Genomic DNA, 18,590 nt, shown 5'->3' with positions numbered 1-18,590 from the left:
ACTCTTGCTACTGGTGGAGCTGGCCCAAGGGTGGGATTTTTATTTCCCCCCCCAAGTATAGACCCCCCTCCTTCCTGACTTTCAGCTAGACATTGTCCCCTTGCAGAATTCCATCTCCATGATCTTAAACTATTATCATAATCTCCAAAATCAAAGTGAAAACTTACAGAGAAAGGCTCGTAGGCAGGCTCTGGTGGAGGAGGAGGAGCAGAACTTTCATAGGAGGGATTTGTGATGTTTGAAAGCCGTGGCTTGTCTAGTGCTGTCACATCTATATCTTCTTTTGACTGTATAAAACCATACACCCATTTAAAATACATCATTCTGCCGTTAGCATATCCAGTGAGGCATTCGGCATTTCATTGACTCTGCTGCACCTAACCAAATAATGTGTATTGGTGTAGTGATTGGAGGCGGGGTGCTCGAATGACTAGAGTGCTGGACCTGGACTCGGGTGACCTGAGTTCTGGTACCGGCTCTACCATGGCAATCAATTTGCCTCTTCCCCCCTCCCCTCAGCCTTTGTCTTCTCTACTTAGATTGCAAATGCTTTAGCCTGGGAAGTGTGATTTGAACCATGCCTAGCAGACTGGGTTCCCAATCTCACTTTAGGCCTCTGGGTGCATAATACAAATAAATCACAGTTTCCCTTGGTCAATATTCCTCTTACAATCCTAAATGACTATTCATGTTTATATGTAGGGGCTAGAATAGGTAGGGACAAAAACTGGCTGTTTCTGGGGGAAATTTCTTTTAGATTGATCCTTTTACATGACCCCCCCCACACACTTTTTTTAAATCGTCCATCCTTGTAGCTTGTGCTGAATAGTTTTGTTACTAGATTAGTTTTGCATAGTGCCTTCACAGGAAGCAATCATGTTGGCTCGCTCCCATGTTAAATATCACACCTAAACTTACCTTTTAGAACCTTAGCAAATGCTGGTCTAACTCTCTGGCCTTCCTTGCTATCAAATCTCAGTTCAAACACACACGCTGGACAAGCCCAGGACTATCATGACACTTGGTGGTAAAACAGGGGTATTTGGTGGTGCCCACTTAAGTGGGCATAGTTAGGCTTCCAAATTAATGGCCTCCTGAAGCTGAGTGTCTAGGTGAGCTGGAGAAATAGGACCTTGGGTCAGGGCTGCTGTAGAATACAAGCTTTGAGCAAGGCTGTGGCCGTGGCTGGGTGTGAACACTGCCCTAGGGAGAGTTCTTGGAAGGACTGTGCCTCAGGAAAGCACACTTTCACCTGGTGTGCAGGACCGCATGCACACTGCATCCCCACAGAGCACGTGGCCCACTCAGGACTGCTGTTGAGTAGGATAGGCCATGGCCCTGCTGCTTCTATGTTTAGGCTCTTGTGCTCCCTTGACTAGGTCTCTGGTCCTTGCTTTGAGGTAAATGGGCTGGGAGATTCCTTGTGCAGGCTTTTGGTTTGCCTGGGCAAGGCTGCATTGTGACTATTTGAAGAGACTTTGCCTCTCTCCAAGTGTAGGAACAGCCCCTAGATTCTCAGGAACAGAGTTTGACCCCGCACACAGAGGCAGCCATGAGGGTTTGGGCGGGGGTGGGGAAGGTTTTGATGCAAACAAGCGTATTTACTAACTAGCAGAGTAACAAGGAAGGACACTTTTGAAGACCGACCCAAACAGGACGGATATTGTAGCTTGTATCTGCCCCTAAATGGGGATAGGCATGAGTAGGTGTCGACCGCTTCTCATTCAATTTCACACTCAACCTCCTCCTACCTTGAAATACTGGAAGCCAATATTTCTCCTCTTGAATCTGAAGTACGAGTACCCGACAAAAGCCACGATTCCAATAACCAGGATGATGGCAAAGAATATTCCTGTTCCAAATCCAGTGTGGAGAGAAGCCTGATCATAGAGAGAGGAGTGAGTGCTGGAGCCGGGCACTGAGCATCATTCCAAAGCGGGAGTCCATAATTTAAAATGCTGTGCACCGTAAGGATGCCAACGGCAGCGTAGGTGGCAGGGATGCTGCCGCTAGTTTAATTCTTCTTGATCAGCTTTTGTGCTTGACAGTTCCCAGGTCTCAGACCCTCATAAACACGAGTTAAAACAAACCCTCATTTTATAACCGAATCCAAGCTGCTCATTGATCAGTCAGCGATCCCTTTCCCCAGAGAAGGTTCCTTCTTATGAAAAAAACACGGTTAGACGATTGCACTGTAAAGGTGGGAAATGTAGCCCTTTGCAATAGAATCTTGTGTGCAGGTAAGCGTATGGGAGTGGAATGATAAATCCTGGTCTACACGCACACTGTTTGTTAGCTGGGGGTGTGAGCTATTAACAAAATACTTACATGAGTATATCCCCAAATGCGGATGCAGTTATATAGTAGCAAGATGCCTTAGATTGGAATAGTTTATTCCCCTTTCTGTACAGGGACAGGCTACGCTGCGGTAAATGCTTATAGCAGTATAATTGCACCGACACTGGATGGGATTGTTCCACTATAACTGGACTGAGAAGGTCAAACTGGTACAACTATACCTAAACTGTAGCTAAAGCAGTTCAACTTATGTGTAGACAAGCTCTTAGGGTGATCTTGCTCAGAATATGACAAAGTGCCAAGCTTGCACAAGCTGAAAGGAGAATAAGTGTGTTCGTGAGCCTTGCTATCTTGGTATGATTTGTGGTGATAATCTGCTAATCAAAACTGTGCAGGAATTGGAATTTCCATCCCACAGAAAATATCACAGAATTATTTTTGTGCCGAGTCGCAATGAAAAATCAGAAATGCAAATTTTTCCCTAGGACAGAAACTTTCAAAGAACTCCATTCTGGAAGAACTGAAATGGATTTTTTCCAAAAATTTCTGATGTGGTAAACCAGCTTCCCAGCTAGCCTCAGGGGAGCCAGAGATCTGGGGGAGCTGAAGCTTCCATAGGAAGTTTTGATGGAATTCGCAGATTCCCACAGAATTACTTGATTCAATCAAATCAGCATTTTCCAGCAGGTAATTGTTCCATCAGAAAAAAATTTGACCAATTCTACCAGTAACTTTGTCCTTGAGTTCTTTAAATTCAATTTATGCTAAAGTAAATTCTTAACCTGGAAATAAAACCAGAATGCAACTGACAGGCTACTTTATAAGGAATTATAGGAAGATTTTATGGACAAGTTATTCACAACTGACAGCAATGATCTCAAAAGACAGAACAACAAATACTTACAGGTGGTGGAGGAGGAGCTTTTAAAGGCTCTGAAATGACATGGATTACTCCATTGGAAGCAATGATATTCCATTCAAGAATAGATTTTCCATCCACGTATCTGGTCTCATTCTAAACAAGAAAAAGAACAATGGGAACTGAGTTTTGACCTTCCTGATTTCAGAAGCAAAGTAAAATTTAGATTTATTTCCCTTATGTCTTTCACTGGTTAGGAAAGGGAGACTCTTCTTGTGTAATTATACATCTGCCCAAAGAAAATACCCTGCCTGGTTATTGGACATCAGCCCACAATTGCTCAAACCCTCTGAGGGCTCCTCTCTGCCAGAGCTAACCAACAGGAGCGGGAATCTAGGAATGGACAATGCTAGGAAATTAATTTCACTTCATCTGTGTCATGTTTTTAGTGATTTATGAAACTGACAATCCTGACTCAATAGCAAAGTACAAGACAGGGAGCAATAGGACAACCCTCTCCTCATGGCCTTGCCACTGAATCTCAACCCTGGCCAGGAGCATTGTCATCTCCATGCCCATCAATTTTTGGCTTTCTGCTGAGGTTATCATTAAATACTATTTGTTCTGGTGGCATTGCAAGGTGGACACCTGTCAACCAGTCTGAGCCCACCAACTCATTTCATATAGGCCACGTAACAGGTCTTGGATGGCACCATTTGGTCACTGCTTCCCTGGGCTCTAGTTGAATGGGCAATCTGGAGATGAAAAGGGAGCAGTAATGGGCTATGGATCAACCAGTCCTACAGTCACTCCAGACTGTTCTAAATGCAATTGACAAACTCATCTTGAACTCTTGCTGCCTATGGAACCATCCTGAGCCTCTGTCTGGTCCCTTTTTATTCTGCTTCTATGGCAAACAGGAGCTGGATCTCATCATCTGGTGATTCTTCCACTGTTGAGGAATCTTTTGCTGATGTAGATTTAGCATATCCAGCTTCCTACACTATGGAGCTGTGCCAGGGGAGTTTCTGAGGGCGGGGGATGTGACAATCTCTGGCTGGTGAGGCAGGGCTGCTCTCAATGATGCCAGTGGCAAACCGGTCTCTGCTTGGCTCCAGGATCAGGAAGCTGCAAACAGCTTCTTTTACCCCAGAGCTGTGCTCACTGTATGTGGGGCATGGCTGAGGCTACAGTCATCTTACCTGGTTTTTTTCTAGTCCCTCTAAAACCACGTGCAGTGTTGAACCCTGTCTAAAGCATTATATTTTAAATAAGAATTAACGCAAATGATCTTGCTCGTGAGTGAGTCATAACATGTTTGCTGTGCCAACAGTGAGCAAAGCAGCCTTTGCTACATAGACAGAACAGAATCACATGGACTTTTGTCTGCACTGCACAAGAGATGGTAGAAGTCAGCCAGCATGATTCTGAGTTATAGTCTCTCCTGGCAGCATGAACGTTCTTATGAAAAGGATTTTGGGGCTCAGCCACTTCATGTGGAATGTCAGTTTCTAGGGTCCGATAGGGTGCGTGGATGCAGGTGTTTGCTTGACCTCTAAATAACACCCCTGTTCAGATGTCGTCCTCCAGTGTGAATGTGTGGATCTGTGCCAGGGCCTCAGGGATTAGATTAAAGCATTTTCAGTTTTGCAAGCACAAATGTAATGCTTCCACCAGAAGGGAGAAGTGAAAGAGGCACTATAAAAGGAAAACTATTACTGTTACTGCCTAGGTCAGGGGTGGCCAACCTGAGCCTGAGAAGGAGCCAGCATTTACCAATGTACATTGCCAAAGAGCCTCAGTAATACGTCAGCAGCCTCCCATCAGTTCCCCGCTCCCAGTGCCTCCCATCCACCAGCAGCCTTGCAGATCAGCATCTCCCACTCCCTCCCTGCACCTCCCGATCAGCTGTTTTGTGGCGTGCAGGAGGGAGAGCATGGCAGGCTCAGGGGAAGGGGTGGAGTGGGGGCAGGGCCAGGGGTTGAGCAGTGAGCACCCCCCGGCACATTGGAAAGTTGGTGTTTGTAGCTCCAGCCTGGAGTCGGTGCCTATACAAGGAGCCGCATATTAACTTCTGAAGAGCCGTACGTGGCCCCGGAGCCACAGGTTAGCCACCCCTGGCCTAGGTTATAATTTCGATCTTCCCTACTTTTACTAGCCTGTCAGTGCTCATTTTAAAAGCCTTGAAAGTGCGTTGTGGGGCTGTTTCATAGTGCTAGAGAGAGGCAAGTGCTTAGCTGAATGGAGGGTGCACACTTGTAAGTCAGCTGTCTCGTTTCCCTTCCATTCTTACACGCCTTTGGGCACTGCTGTAACTAGGAAAATCAAAGATGGTTTAACTCAGCCAGTTGAAGATTGGCATGCAGCCCACTGTTGGCTTATAACTGTACAAACATGTGACCTGTGTTTAAAGGGCTCGACATCTTTGTAGGGATACAGTTGTGCGTGCTGGAGTATACTTGTTAACAGGAGTGTACTCTGGTGTTGGGAGCATGCTCATTCACGTGCATGCTGAGAAGCCTCAAGTGCTGTTTATGCAAATCCAGGGGACTAGAAAATAAATTGGATGTTCTCTGGGTGGATTTTAAACAGCGTGGTGGAGGGTTGTGTATTCCAATCATCTGGAGACCAAAATCGACTGGACACATGGGCTGGTACAACACACCTCCCCATCCCCCACTGACTGAGGTTCAAGGAGGACAAATCCCCTCAATAGATCTCTGGTTATTTTCTAACTCAAGTGTCAGATAAGGGGAAAGTGGCAGTGAAAAGATTATTTTAAGGAGCTATACATCTTAGTACCGTGCTGAGACAATGGTTCGGCTGTTCTAATATATTCTAACTGGGTAGTAGAATGGAACAGAGGGTGGAATTTCATTTTTAAATTCCTTATCTGATATGCTGTAATTGTCACCCCTGAATGTTTTTCTGGATACAGGGGAGAGTTCTAGAGCAATCTTCTTTCCATCTCTTCTCTGCTCTCATTTATTCCCATGCATCACCTTCCTCAGAAGTCCACACTTCTGTTCTAGCCAAGGAACACTAGCCACACGTTCTTTGGAAGCTTGTCTGCAACAGTCCTGCTTGCTGACAAGCTCTTTAGGGTAAGGACTCTCTTTTGCTATACATGTGTAACACCAACAGACTCTGGTCATCGGCAGGCGGGATCGAACCTGGGACCTCTGCAACTTAGTGCATGAGCCTCTACTGCATGAGCTAAAAGCCAACTGGCTGTTAGCTAAGGCTGTAGAGCAAACTCATTAATCTCTCTCTCTAAGTGGTCTTGGTGCCACTAGATGGGACAGAACGCCACACCCAGGAGGTATGTGGGTTACACATGCATCCAGAGTCTAGCCCAAGGGAGTTGCTACATAGAGGCTGCTGTCATTCAAAGTGTTCGAGCTGGGCAGAAGGTGACAATTTCACCAAAAATGAAAAGTTACGTTTTTTCCAAAATGTAAGAATTTTCTGTTTTGACTTTTTCTGTTTTGTTTTTTTTTGGGGGGGGGGGGAGGGAGTGGGGGGTGTCAGCTTTTTGAGGAAATGGCAGAAACTATTTTTTAAAAAATCAATTTTCTGTGAAAATGTTCATCTAAAAGGCCAGTTTTGGTCCATTTTTGTTTTTAATGAAAAATTTCGATCAGGAACTAAGAATGTTCCTTAGTAGTAAACTAAATGCCGCTCCCCCTCTCCCACCGAACTCCAGCTCTCCTACCACCCTGAAGTGCAAGTTAGGCCCAAGCCTACACTGTGCTGTTACATGCTTCTGGCCATATTGGCCAACCACCATCTTCCCCCACCCCACGTTTCAAGCTTTCTGTAACTCAACAGTACCCTGTAATGAAATGCTGAATAACGTGCACTAGAAATCATTGCAGTCTCCTGGCTTGCTGCTTCTCTCTCGGACAAGGCTACCCTGGATTGTGTGGTGCTTGCTAATAAACAAGACAAAGGACAATATGGTGGATAGGAGTGAGGACAGCAGACTTATTTTTAACACAGATACCTTCTTCTTTGTCGGGATTTGGTAATCCTGACCTATGCTGTATGTAATTAAGAGTCTTTTCTCTATCCTTGTTTGAAGAGTAGTCCCATTGGTCAAGTCTTCATAAAACAGTGTGCTAGAATTGGACAGATGATACTCAATGTCTCGTCCAGAAAGTGTCTAAAGAAGAGGAAAATAGACACATTTACCAATCTAACTCACCCAGCTGATTTTACCACTAGATTAAATTCCCTGGCTGGCTCTTGAAATTCTCCATTTCTGCTACTTGCATTCCCTGACATAGTGGTCTTGAGCAAGAGGGGCTATAGCTCTTTTGGCCCTAGAGTATTACACAAAACAAAACACGTTAGCTGGACAAAAGGCTTCCCCTTCTTGCTGGTCTTTCTGCACTATCACAGGAACAGAAGAGCCTTGAAGAATCAAACAACGCTACAACCCCACTTCTTTAAAAAATGTGTTTGTGGGAAACCTTTAAGAAATGTACAAGTTTCAAACTACCTAGTGCACCACTGGGGGATCGTGCAGGCCACAGGATGAACTTCTGGTCCCACTGTGGGATAACCCAGGCCTTAGAATGAACTCCTGACCACACTGAAGTCAATGACCAGGATTCCACCCGTAAAATTTAAAGCAACAGTTGATTGGAAAGGGATGAAGGACGTGATAAGGTAGAAGAATAACCTCCTCTGAATGGATGTGTAACAAATACCAGATACCAAAATTACACACAACTTTCTCTTAATAACTGTCCTTACAGATGCAGTTGCAGATAAGTGAGAGCTGACCTTGCCTTGAAAGGACTTTCATATGTGGCAACAAAACCCATTGTACAGAAAATTCTTAAAAGTGGCTCAACATGTATTCATGATTGTCTGAGAAAAAAATAAGACAGACAAGTCTGCCTATCCAATTAGCAACCTAATAAAACCCTTCGGCCTGCTGTCTCTTCCTGAGATTTATTCATTCAAATTAAATTTTAACAGTTACTATTGGACTCCAGCATGCCTGCTCAGAATGAAAGAAAAGGTTAAATAGATACTCACCTCATTTTCTCTTAGCCCATTATTGTTTGGGGCAAAGAGAGTGGCCCGGGTTGACAAGTTTGTGAGGTATTTCAGGAACTCTTTGCCTTTTGTGGAGCTGTTAGAGTAAACCAGGACTTCCTAGGAAGAAACAAAATTCATTCTTAATTGAGGGCAATCTGGATTATGGTCCAGTTATTGTGACAAAAGCTGAATGAATATGTAAAAAACCACAACTTCATTGTTAACACTGAAACAACTTTGAACTGACAACCATTTTATCCTATTAAGGGAATACGTACACTGGAGCCAGGGTTGTAACTCCCAGCTCGGGGAGACATACCCACACTAGCGGTGACTGAGCTAGCATGCTAAAAATAGCAGTGTCGCTGCAGCCACCCAGGCAGCAGGACTGGTTAGCCACCCAAATACAATCCTGCCTGAAACACTAGGTGTATACGCAGGATGGTTAGCCCCTCCTGCCGCCCGTGCAGCTAAGGCTACACTGCTACCTTTCGCACGCTAGCTCGATCGGAGCTGGCGTGATATCTCTGCCTCAGCTGGAAATTAGCTCCGGTGCAGACATACCCTTAGAGAGAAATTTTTATTAAGATGACAATTTTAACCCTTGATGCTGCAAATTCTTATGCACAGACTTAACTTGAAAGCACGAGTAGACCCATTGTCATCAGTGAGCCTATTCATATGAGCAAAGTTACATACCTACCTTGGTGTTTGCAGGATCAGGGCTTTAAATGTCAATCTTTTGCCTCTAGCAGTGTGGTAAAATTCAAATAAAATATTCTACCCGTTGTGGCATTTAAAATTAAATCAACCCCCCTATTAACATATTAGTTCAATCTACATTTTTCAACAACACAAATTTTCAATTTATTTTTATAAAGTCTCCACCTGATTTAAACCAGTGATTTTTTTAAATCATGATTTCAAAGGCTCCACCCTGCTTTAGTGCTGCATTTTATAATGCTCGTATTTACTTTCTCATATAGTAAGAGAAGAGTGAGATTACCCAGCCAGGTATGCTATTCAATGTGAGTGGAATGAGCTAATAAAGCAAACATTTACATGTAAACAAATGTGTGGGGTATTTGCTATGCTATGCAACTTGGTTTAGTTTGTTTGTATCTCAAAACAGTGTACTTCCTCTTTAGTCCATACCGACAAGAAGTTTGTAAACATGGGGAAAGACATCAGGACCTGTAGCAGGTTCCCGCTACATGTGAAGCCATTACCCACATAGCCAGTCTTACACGTGCAGTTCACATCTGTAAAATACAAATACATGTCTTTTAGATAACAAGCCAAGAATGAATGGTCTATTCCAGGACACTGGTTGCTACTGCTCTGTGGAAGAAAAATAATTTTCCAGTCCAAAGAAATTTTTCCTAGCTTAGAAAGAGAACCTGTTGCCAATACTATGGGCTGGGCACTTTAAACTTAGTGACATTACTGGAACTAATTATAGTGTCCTTTTGACCAAACTACCATAGATGTAGGCAGTAGGTACTCCGTTACCTTTGACTCTGTAGCAGAAGACATCCCAGGTTTCACTCAGGTTGACTCTAGGTCCATAGTCAACTATTCCAACAAATCCTGATCCACAGTTTGGGGAAGAGAAGGCAGTTGGATAACCAACTCTTTCATTATCTAACCAGCCAGCAGCACAGAAGTGGTATTGTGCCTGTAACCAACACATTAATAATATTGTAAAGCACAGAGGAAACAGAACTGTAATTAATCTAACACACTGTGAGTGAAACTCCTCCTCCCACCAAGGGCCAACATAATGCCTACATTCCACAGAAGTCCTACTTAAATCCTATTTTGAGGGCTTAAGCCGTGCATTGGCTTTGTGTGGGCTCTCTGCACAAGGTGAATTTCAACTCAGCACAATCCTGCACTGACCACCTCACCTGTGCGTGGAGTCCCAGGTGCAGGGGGTTTGTCTATGCAGAACTCAATGCAGGAGCAGGGCCAAAGAGTGCTTAGCAGCGGTTCGGTGGCTTTTGTGTGCAAAATAGGAATAAAAATGACCTCTTTTTATCAACACAGAAGAAGCGTTGACAAGTTCAATTAAATGTGAATAATAAATATTCAGGTTTCAGAGTAGCAGCCATGTTAGTCTGTATTCGCAAAAAAAAGGAGTACTTATGGCACCGTAGAGACTAACAAATTTATTTGAGCATAAGCTTTCGTGAGCTACAGCTCACTTCATCGAATGCATCCAATGAAGTGAGCTGTAGCTCACAAAAGCTTATGCTCAAATAAATCTGTTAGTCTCTAAGGTGCCAAAAGTACTCCTTTTCTTTTTTTAATAAATATTCAGTAAACTCAAAGCCAATGTTACTGCTGGCTTTGCTGTCACAGAGAAATATTTACACTAAAGAGGAGTCTGAACTGAATTGTTCAGATCCAGAGCTGAATGTGCTCAAAGTCCAGAGGGCTCTGGATCCTTGGGGTTGGTTCAGGCTGCTCTACGTGCCCAAGAAGAAAATTTACACACTTGTACACACTCCAGTCTTTCATCTTACCAGTATCTCTTGTCTCTTTAAATAATGGGTCTCTTTAAATAATTTCCACTGATGATGACTGAAATTTACAGACAGGCAAAGTAAGAAAAATGCTGCTTGAGAACTTAGTCAAAACCCAGCAATTTAGACTTTTGAATTAGCCTTGTTACAAATGGACTAGTGAATGAATAGTAAAAACAGGTATGATTTGTTGATTTCAGGTTATTTACTTTGTATATTTTGACCTGTGATATTGGCAATTTGTGTTTTAATGGTTATAAAGCTTTAACTGTTTGGATCTCAACATCTACTGTCATTAAATAATTGTCTGACCACTCTCCCCCCTCCCCCAATAATTTCCCAGAAGTGTGAATATTTAAATAGCTAAAAAAATGTTTAAAACCCATAATTTTGCACAACTGCCAAAATTTAAATGAATAAAAATCTAAAAAAGCTTACAAATAAACATTAATATTATCTGTTGAAATTAAAAAAATAATAATCAAATTCTACCAAGCCTACTCCTACAGCGAAGAAGTTGCATTCCTTAGGATATAAATGTATATTCTTGTAGCATTCAACTTCCAAATAGCTAAGTCTCACAGTTGTGTTTCAGCCTTGTGGAGCCACTAAATACAGTACACACACACTGAGTCCATTGCCACTGAAGTTCAGCACTATGTCACCTTCTGAGCATATGACAGCTGATTATATGTAGCTATTGTTGCCCCTTCCCTGGCACAGGCCTCCTTTGCTTTTTCATAAGTCAGTTTGTACTGCCCTTGGGGAGAGCGCAAATGGAAGACTCCAACTGTAGCATCTGTAAGTAAACAATCAATAATTTAACTTTAGGGCTGTAGGTGGGTTAACTCTCTGGGCATAAAGTGCCCTGTTCTGTAATAGCTTGAGCAATCCTTGAGGAATTTTCATGAAATGGAGCTAGCATGTAACAAGCCACTTGTGGGGTAATATTTCCATTTGGAATCATTTTAATCGGTTGCTTTCAAAGGTCCCAACTCACAAAATATTAAAGCACATTCTTAAACTTTAAGCATGTGCGTAAGTCCCATTACTTTGCCAGGACTTAAGCGTGTGCTTAAGTGATTTGCTGAAGAGGGATTGATTGCTCAGTTGGGGCCTAAATGACTACATCTGTGCAGAACCCCTTTGACTTCAGTGAAACTTGACATGGACACAGGAGTCCACCTGGAGGGATCCAGTTGAAGGATCCTAGCCTGAGCTCTGCATACCACACTACTTCTGAGTCTATCTGGCATACTGACCCTGGAAGTGAAGATCGGCACAGTTGGCATCGGCATGGCACTGCCCGTTGTCTTGCAAACAACGGTCAACTGGAAGCTGCATCACAGTGCAGTCAAGCCCATCACCAACGTAGTTATTTTTACATTCACATTTGCGTTTATCCTGGTAGGAGAGAGAATAAAAATGTCCAAACAGAATGTTTTAGAAACATAAAAATGACAGCCTAAAATAGCATTTTCTGAATGCATGGAAGTATCCCGTTTGCTGAGTCCCGCAACAGCACACTGTGCATTTGCTAACATGCCACTAGCAAAAAAGCTATGACTCAATAAACCACTTACACACATATTAGAATTCATCCTTATTGAACAAAACACTTATGTACATACTTTTATGTGCTTTGCTGAATTAAGGGTCAAAGCATTTATACCTAAACCGCTCAGAATATGCTTTGAAGAATTATAATAATAAATATACATGGTAGCCACTCAAAACAAAATTAAATAAATACATATGGAACCATGAAAATAATTTAATAATACACTGATTGAAACAGGCTGAGAAGATAGATTTAGCTGTAGGAATATTTACATCTCCTCTAGGCATCTTATACATTCCAGCCTGCCAAGGCCCAAATGTGGGGAGGGGTGAGACACTCAGCATAAGGGTTATCAAAATATACATGCAGAATACTTGAACATGTTGTGGGATCCATTCCTTTAGTATAAATAACCTCAGTTTCATGATACTGCATTTCTAATATAAACAGTTTCCACCAGTAAGCTGAGTGGACACCAAAGTTATGTAGAAAGCAGGCTGGGACTGATGAGTCTCAAAGTCAGGGACATTTGGGAGGGGTGGTCTGGTCCAGCTCCCACTGAAGTCACTGGAAAGACTCCTGTTGACTTCATTAGGAGGTTGAGTGGGTGTCTAGTCAGGATTTCAAAGACAAAAAAGCCTGCCCCATCCCCCTCCCCCTCAACAACTTACAGGTCCTGTCATTGTACAAAGGGCATGCTCATGGCAACCACCATTGAGCCCATCAGCACAAGGATTGATAGGAAGGCAGGTGTGTCCATCTCCTGTGTATCCTTTCTGACAGCTACAAAGGACTTTCACACCAGTTTGGGTACATTTCGAATTCTGGTGACACCCACCATTGTTTTGTTTACAAAGATTCACAGCTACAAAGCAAAAAAAAAAAAAAAAAAAGGTGAGTTAGGGTATTTTTAAAGAGTGTCTTGCCTTCAATCAAGGAAATGCTGGCTCCAGTTATTTAAAAGCAACTGGAACATTTTTTGGCTGACGAGACTGTAAGCTTCTTTGGCTACTCTCTATTTTGTAGAGAGTCCTGCACAAAAGGGGCCCCAGTCCTCTTCAGGGGCTTGGGCACATCCCTTATCTAACATAGTAGGACTGGCCCAGACCTCCTCTCCTGCTTCAGCATGGGAATTTTTGAAAGGAAACCTCCATGGGGATTATAGATTCCTCTGCATTGTCCCAGAGGGCAGCAGGACAAGTCCCTCCTGATCTCAACCCCATCAAAAACCAGTCCCCAAGAGTGGCAGATTCTCCAGAAGCCAGGGCCACGCATGCTCTGTACCTCCCAGTGGCTCTGCTTGGCTCCTTGGTACCATGATGGAGCTACTCTAATAAGGACTCCACCCAGGCCACGTTGGCTCCTAATAAACCTGGGGGTGGATTATAGAAAGGTTACTACAACCTGGGGATGCACTAATTTTTCTGGCTAACTTCTGCTGGGATGGAAGGGGGACAATGTGTATTTGCTGTGGTCCTGCAGCATACCTACTCCTTCCACAATCCTGACTCCGTACAACGGAGAGTGGGAAATGTGCCAAGCCCCCTTACCAGATGAAGGAACCCTCCACATAATGGGTCTGTGGAGGAGATGATGTGTCCCAGCAATAATGACTGACTAGCTCTCAAGTAATATTGTCAGAGAGTTTCCTTGCCTCAGGTAATCAAACAAAGATTGCTGAAAATGAATTATTGAGCTGGAAAACCACAAAGTCCTCCCATACCCAAATAGAGCTGGCTAGCTATCTTGTTGCCCTCACATATATATGTGAAGCCCCAGTGAAATCACCCTGTGTTGCACCTTCCAGGGCCAAACAGTACCATCTATTACAATGGTTGCAACCACGCATTGACCTCACGCTCTGTATAAGAAAAATCTGTAACTACTCTTTATTTATTTCAGAAACTGATGAGTGATGTGTCTCAAAGTCAGGGACGTTTGGGACGGGTGGTCTGGTCCAGCTCCCACTGAAGTCACTGAAAGTCTTTAGATCGGAAGTTTTGGTTCAGGCCCCTCTTTGATAGTTAACATTTCACCCTGATTAGTCCTGTGTATTAAAGTGAATGGCTAGGTGAAAACAACGTTTGCCTTTAAGGTTCAGGGAGAGACAAGGTGGGGGAGTTAATATCTTTTACTGGACCAACGCGGGTTGGTCAAAGAGGCAAACTTTTGAGCTACACAGAGCTCTTCTTCAGGTCTGGGACAGAAGTACATGAATTCACCTGTACACGTGATTCCATCTCCTTCATAAAACGGCTTACACTGACACATGTTCTTTTCTTTGCAGACGGCATTACTAGAACAATTAGGTGAACACACAGGCGGCAGAGCTGTGAAGAACGTAAAATATCTGATGAAAATGACTTTTTATACTTTAAAAATGTGCTCTCATCTAGAGAATAAAGGAAAACTTGTATACAGTACATGTTTACTTAAAAACCTGTGAGACAATTCATATCACCACAGAATACAATGCCTTGCTCTTGTATTCTATCATATTGTATTTTATCATAGATCTCAAAGCTCTTTATGCTGGCAGTAAGCATCATTATTTCCATTTTACAGATGGGCAAACAAGAGTGAAGTGATTTGTCCCAGAGCACATAGCAGGTCAGTGCAGGAACAGAATGCAAATCCTCATTTAAAGCTCTATCTACTGGGCCATGCTTTGATGCTAATCAGTTGTAAGTGAAATGATCTTCATTACTCTGAAGCACATTTACAGTAATAGCCTGATATTATAAAAGGGGATGTTGTTTGAATTGATATTAAATACAGTTTTCAAAACATATGTTCATCTACAATTATTGTATTTTGCAAACATGTAGTGCTTACATTTTCAAAGCACTTTTTAAACAGTAACTAATTAATCCTCGGTTTCAGAGTAACAGCCGTGTTAGTCTGTATTCGCAAAAAGAAAAGGAGTACTTGTGGCACCTTAGAGACTAACCAATTTATTTGAGCATGAGCTTTCGTGAGCTATAGCTCACTTCATCGGATGCATGCCGTGGAAACTGTAGCAGACTTTATATATACACAGAGAATATGAGAAAATACCTCCTCCCACCCCACTGTCCAGCTGGTAATAGCTTATCTAAAGTGATCATCAGGTGGGCCATTTCCAGCACAAATCCAGGTTTTCTCACCCTCCACCCCCCCCCACAAATTCACTCTCCTGCTGGTGATAGCCCATCCAAAGTGACAACTCTTTACACAATGTGCATGATAATAAAGTTGGGCCATTTCCTGCACAAATCCAGGTTATCTCACCCCCTCACCCCCCTCCCAAGAACCACACACAGAGACTGTCCAGTTTGACCAATGTACATGGCAGAGGGGCATTGCTGGCACCAATGTGATATATGCCATCATGTGCCAGCAATGCCCCTCTGCCATTTACATTGGTCAAACTGGACAGTCTCTACGTAAAAGAATAAATGGACACAAATCAGATGTCAAGAATTATAACATTCATAAACCAGTCGGAGAACACTTCAATCTCTCTGGTCACGCAATCACAGACATGAAGGTCGCTATCTTAAAACAAAAAAACTTCAAATCCAGACTCCAGCGAGAAACTGCTGAATTGGAATTCATTTGCAAATTGGATACTATTAATTTAGGCTTAAATAGAGACTGGGAGTGGCTAAGTCATTATGCAAGGTAGCCTATTTCCTCTTGTTTTTTCCTATCTCCCCCCCCTCCCCCCAGATGTTCTGGTTTAACTTGGTTTTAAACTTGGAGAGTGGTCAGTTTTGAAGGGGTTTTACCAGCAGGAGAGTGAGTTTGTGTGCGTATGGGGGTGGGGGGTGGGGATGTGAGAAAACCTGGATTTGTGCTGGAAATGGCCCACCTTAATTATGCACATTGTAGGGAGAATGGTCACTTTGGATGAGCTATTACCAGCAGGATAGTGAGTTTGTGTGTGTGGTTCTTGGGAGGGGGGTGAGGGGGTGAGATAACCTGGATTTGTGCAGGAAATGGCCCAACTTTATTATCATGCACATTGTGTAAAGAGTTGTCACTTTGGATGGGCTATCACCAGCAGGAGAGTGATTTGTGTGGGGGGGTGGAGGGTGAGAAAACCTGGATTTGTGCTGGAAATGGCCCACCTGATGATCACTTTAGATAAGCTATTACCAGCTGGACAGTGGGGTGGGAGGAGGTATTTTCTCATATTCTCTGTGTATATATAAAGTCTGCTACAGTTTCCACGGCATGCATCCGATGAAGTGAGCTGTAGCTCACGAAAGCTCATGCTCAAATAAATTGGTTAGTCTCTAAGGTGCCACAAGTACTCCTTTTCTTTTTAATTAATCCTCCTAACATCCCTGGGAGGTAGACTTGGATGAAGTTTTTTGACCAAAACATTTTTTCAGTGAAAAATGCAAATTCTCTGACACTAAAACATTTTGTGAATTTCTGTCAAAGTTACCAAATAGTTTCAGTTAAAAAAAGTCTACAAAAAGAAAAAAATCAAAACATTTCATTTTGACATTTTCAAAATAAATACTTTGATTTTTTTATTTGAAATGACTTTTTGTTTCACAATTTCCTTTCATTTTATTAAATGAAATGAAATTGTTTAAAAAAACCTTGAATGCCTAAAATTTTAGTTTTGATTCAACCCAAAATGATTTTTTTCCCCAATTGTTCAGTATTGCCAGTAAATAGTATCCCTATTTTACAGACAAGGTCAAAGCCGCAGAGTGGGTAAGCAACTTGTTGAAGTCCATTATGACAGCTGGGATTAGAACTCTCTGGTCTCAGTTCTCCATCCTGTGGTTGATACACGAGACCAGCATTTCTCAACCTTTTTGATACCAGGGACCGGCTTGCTGCCTTCCTAAACTGTGTCTGGGAGAGCTCAGGGACTGGTGCCGGTCCACGGACTGGTCGTTGAGAAACAATGCACTGGACCATGCTGCCTGCTCACATAGGACAACAGAATAATCTGCTAAAAGGAGTCATGGATTCACCAACACCTGAGCAATCCCAGAGTAGACAAAGACATCTGCATCTGACACAGACACCATTGCTGCTGTACAGCAGGGAGAGGAACTAGATTAGTGATACTCAGCAACTGGTACGTCAGGCTCTTTTTGACTGGTAGTAACATTAATGAAGAGTCTCTGTGCTGAGTCCCTGTGCACTGCTGCTGCCTGCATCTCATTCAGTTGTCTTTGGTTCCAAACACAATAGGCTTGTGTAGACTGCAATGTAAACCCAGGATTAGTAGAACTCGAGTTAGCAGACCCTGGGCTTGTTAAACTAGTGCTTGAGTGTCTACACTTATTTGTAACCCTAGGTTAGGAATTGTTGAATCATGGGTCCCAAGCTGGGGCTCCAGAATCTACAGTGCATTATGTGGGCCTGAGTCAACCACCCATATCCCTGGCACCCCCCAAAATGTGGTTGCTCTAGCCCTTTTTTTGTGGTGCAGCATGGGAAAACTTGACTGTCCAGAGGACACAGAGTTAGAATCATAGAATATCAGGGTTGGAAGGGACCTCAGGAGGTCATCTAGTCCAACCCCCTGCTCAAAGCAGGACCAATCCCCAATTTTTGCCCCATACCCGTAAATGGCCCCCTCAAGGATTGAACTCGCAACCCTGGGTTTAGCAGGCCAAAGCTCAAACCACTGAGCTACCCCTCCCCCCAGTTGGTCCATGGGATATTTTTGGCAGACTCCCACAGCACTAGTCCAGTAGAGCTCCTCTACACTTCAGAGCAATAGGGTTTGACTCACGGTCAGATCCTTCACCTCCATGTGGGCCTGGGACTCTGGGTCTAAGCCCTGTGTTAGTGTAATTTGTGTGTAGATGGAATTGATCCTGAGTCAAGAACACCTTTGATACATTTTGCAGTCAGTCCTCAAGCAGGTTTACAGAGCTCCAACTTTAGAGGAATTGCAGAATTTTTTTGTGTGCCATGCAGATCATGGCATAGTGTAGCACAATATAGTTTTCTTTATAGCTTTCAATCCTCCTTGTACCAAAAGCAAAATACTCTCCTTCACCATTTATCCTGCACAAAGCAGGATTTCTGGTATTATTAACCCTGTCTTGCTATGTCCACCGCATTAAAACAACTGATTTGATTAAACTCGCTGGGAGCGCTGTAACCTATTGTTTTGCAACAGATTCTGATGAGAAGATACAGACCTAGTTTGGTTTCACAGAATCGACCAGTCCATCCAGTTTCACAGAAACATTGTCCTGATCCAGAGATTCCTTCATCACATTGTCCATGGGCCTTGCAGTTGCAGGCTGTAAAGGGAATGTAGAATCAT

The 18,590-nt window shown here is 43.1% G+C and overlaps 1 protein-coding gene across 1 annotated transcript in view; it reads right to left on the bottom strand.

The window, feature by feature from the left end:
- STAB2 (stabilin 2) overlaps positions 1-18,590 on the bottom strand; it is a 136,504-nt gene that overhangs the window by 3,564 nt on the left and 114,350 nt on the right. The window contains exons 57-68 of the mRNA XM_073323666.1: positions 18,463-18,567; positions 14,521-14,628; positions 12,970-13,163; positions 12,000-12,141; positions 11,403-11,536; positions 9,722-9,887; positions 9,365-9,471; positions 8,207-8,326; positions 7,164-7,322; positions 3,203-3,313; positions 1,752-1,880; positions 168-287 (exon numbers count right to left, since the gene is read on the bottom strand). Of these exons, the coding sequence (XP_073179767.1) occupies positions 168-287; positions 1,752-1,880; positions 3,203-3,313; positions 7,164-7,322; positions 8,207-8,326; positions 9,365-9,471; positions 9,722-9,887; positions 11,403-11,536; positions 12,000-12,141; positions 12,970-13,163; positions 14,521-14,628; positions 18,463-18,567 (1,595 nt within the window). The remainder of the gene's footprint in view (positions 1-167; positions 288-1,751; positions 1,881-3,202; positions 3,314-7,163; positions 7,323-8,206; positions 8,327-9,364; positions 9,472-9,721; positions 9,888-11,402; positions 11,537-11,999; positions 12,142-12,969; positions 13,164-14,520; positions 14,629-18,462; positions 18,568-18,590) is intronic.

Source organism: Lepidochelys kempii, chromosome 1, assembly GCF_965140265.1.
Source record: "Lepidochelys kempii isolate rLepKem1 chromosome 1, rLepKem1.hap2, whole genome shotgun sequence".
Classification (NCBI taxonomy): domain Eukaryota; kingdom Metazoa; phylum Chordata; order Testudines; family Cheloniidae; genus Lepidochelys; species Lepidochelys kempii.
The sequence above is the reverse complement of the archived record's forward strand: the minus strand, read 5'-3'. Positions and strand labels throughout refer to the sequence as shown.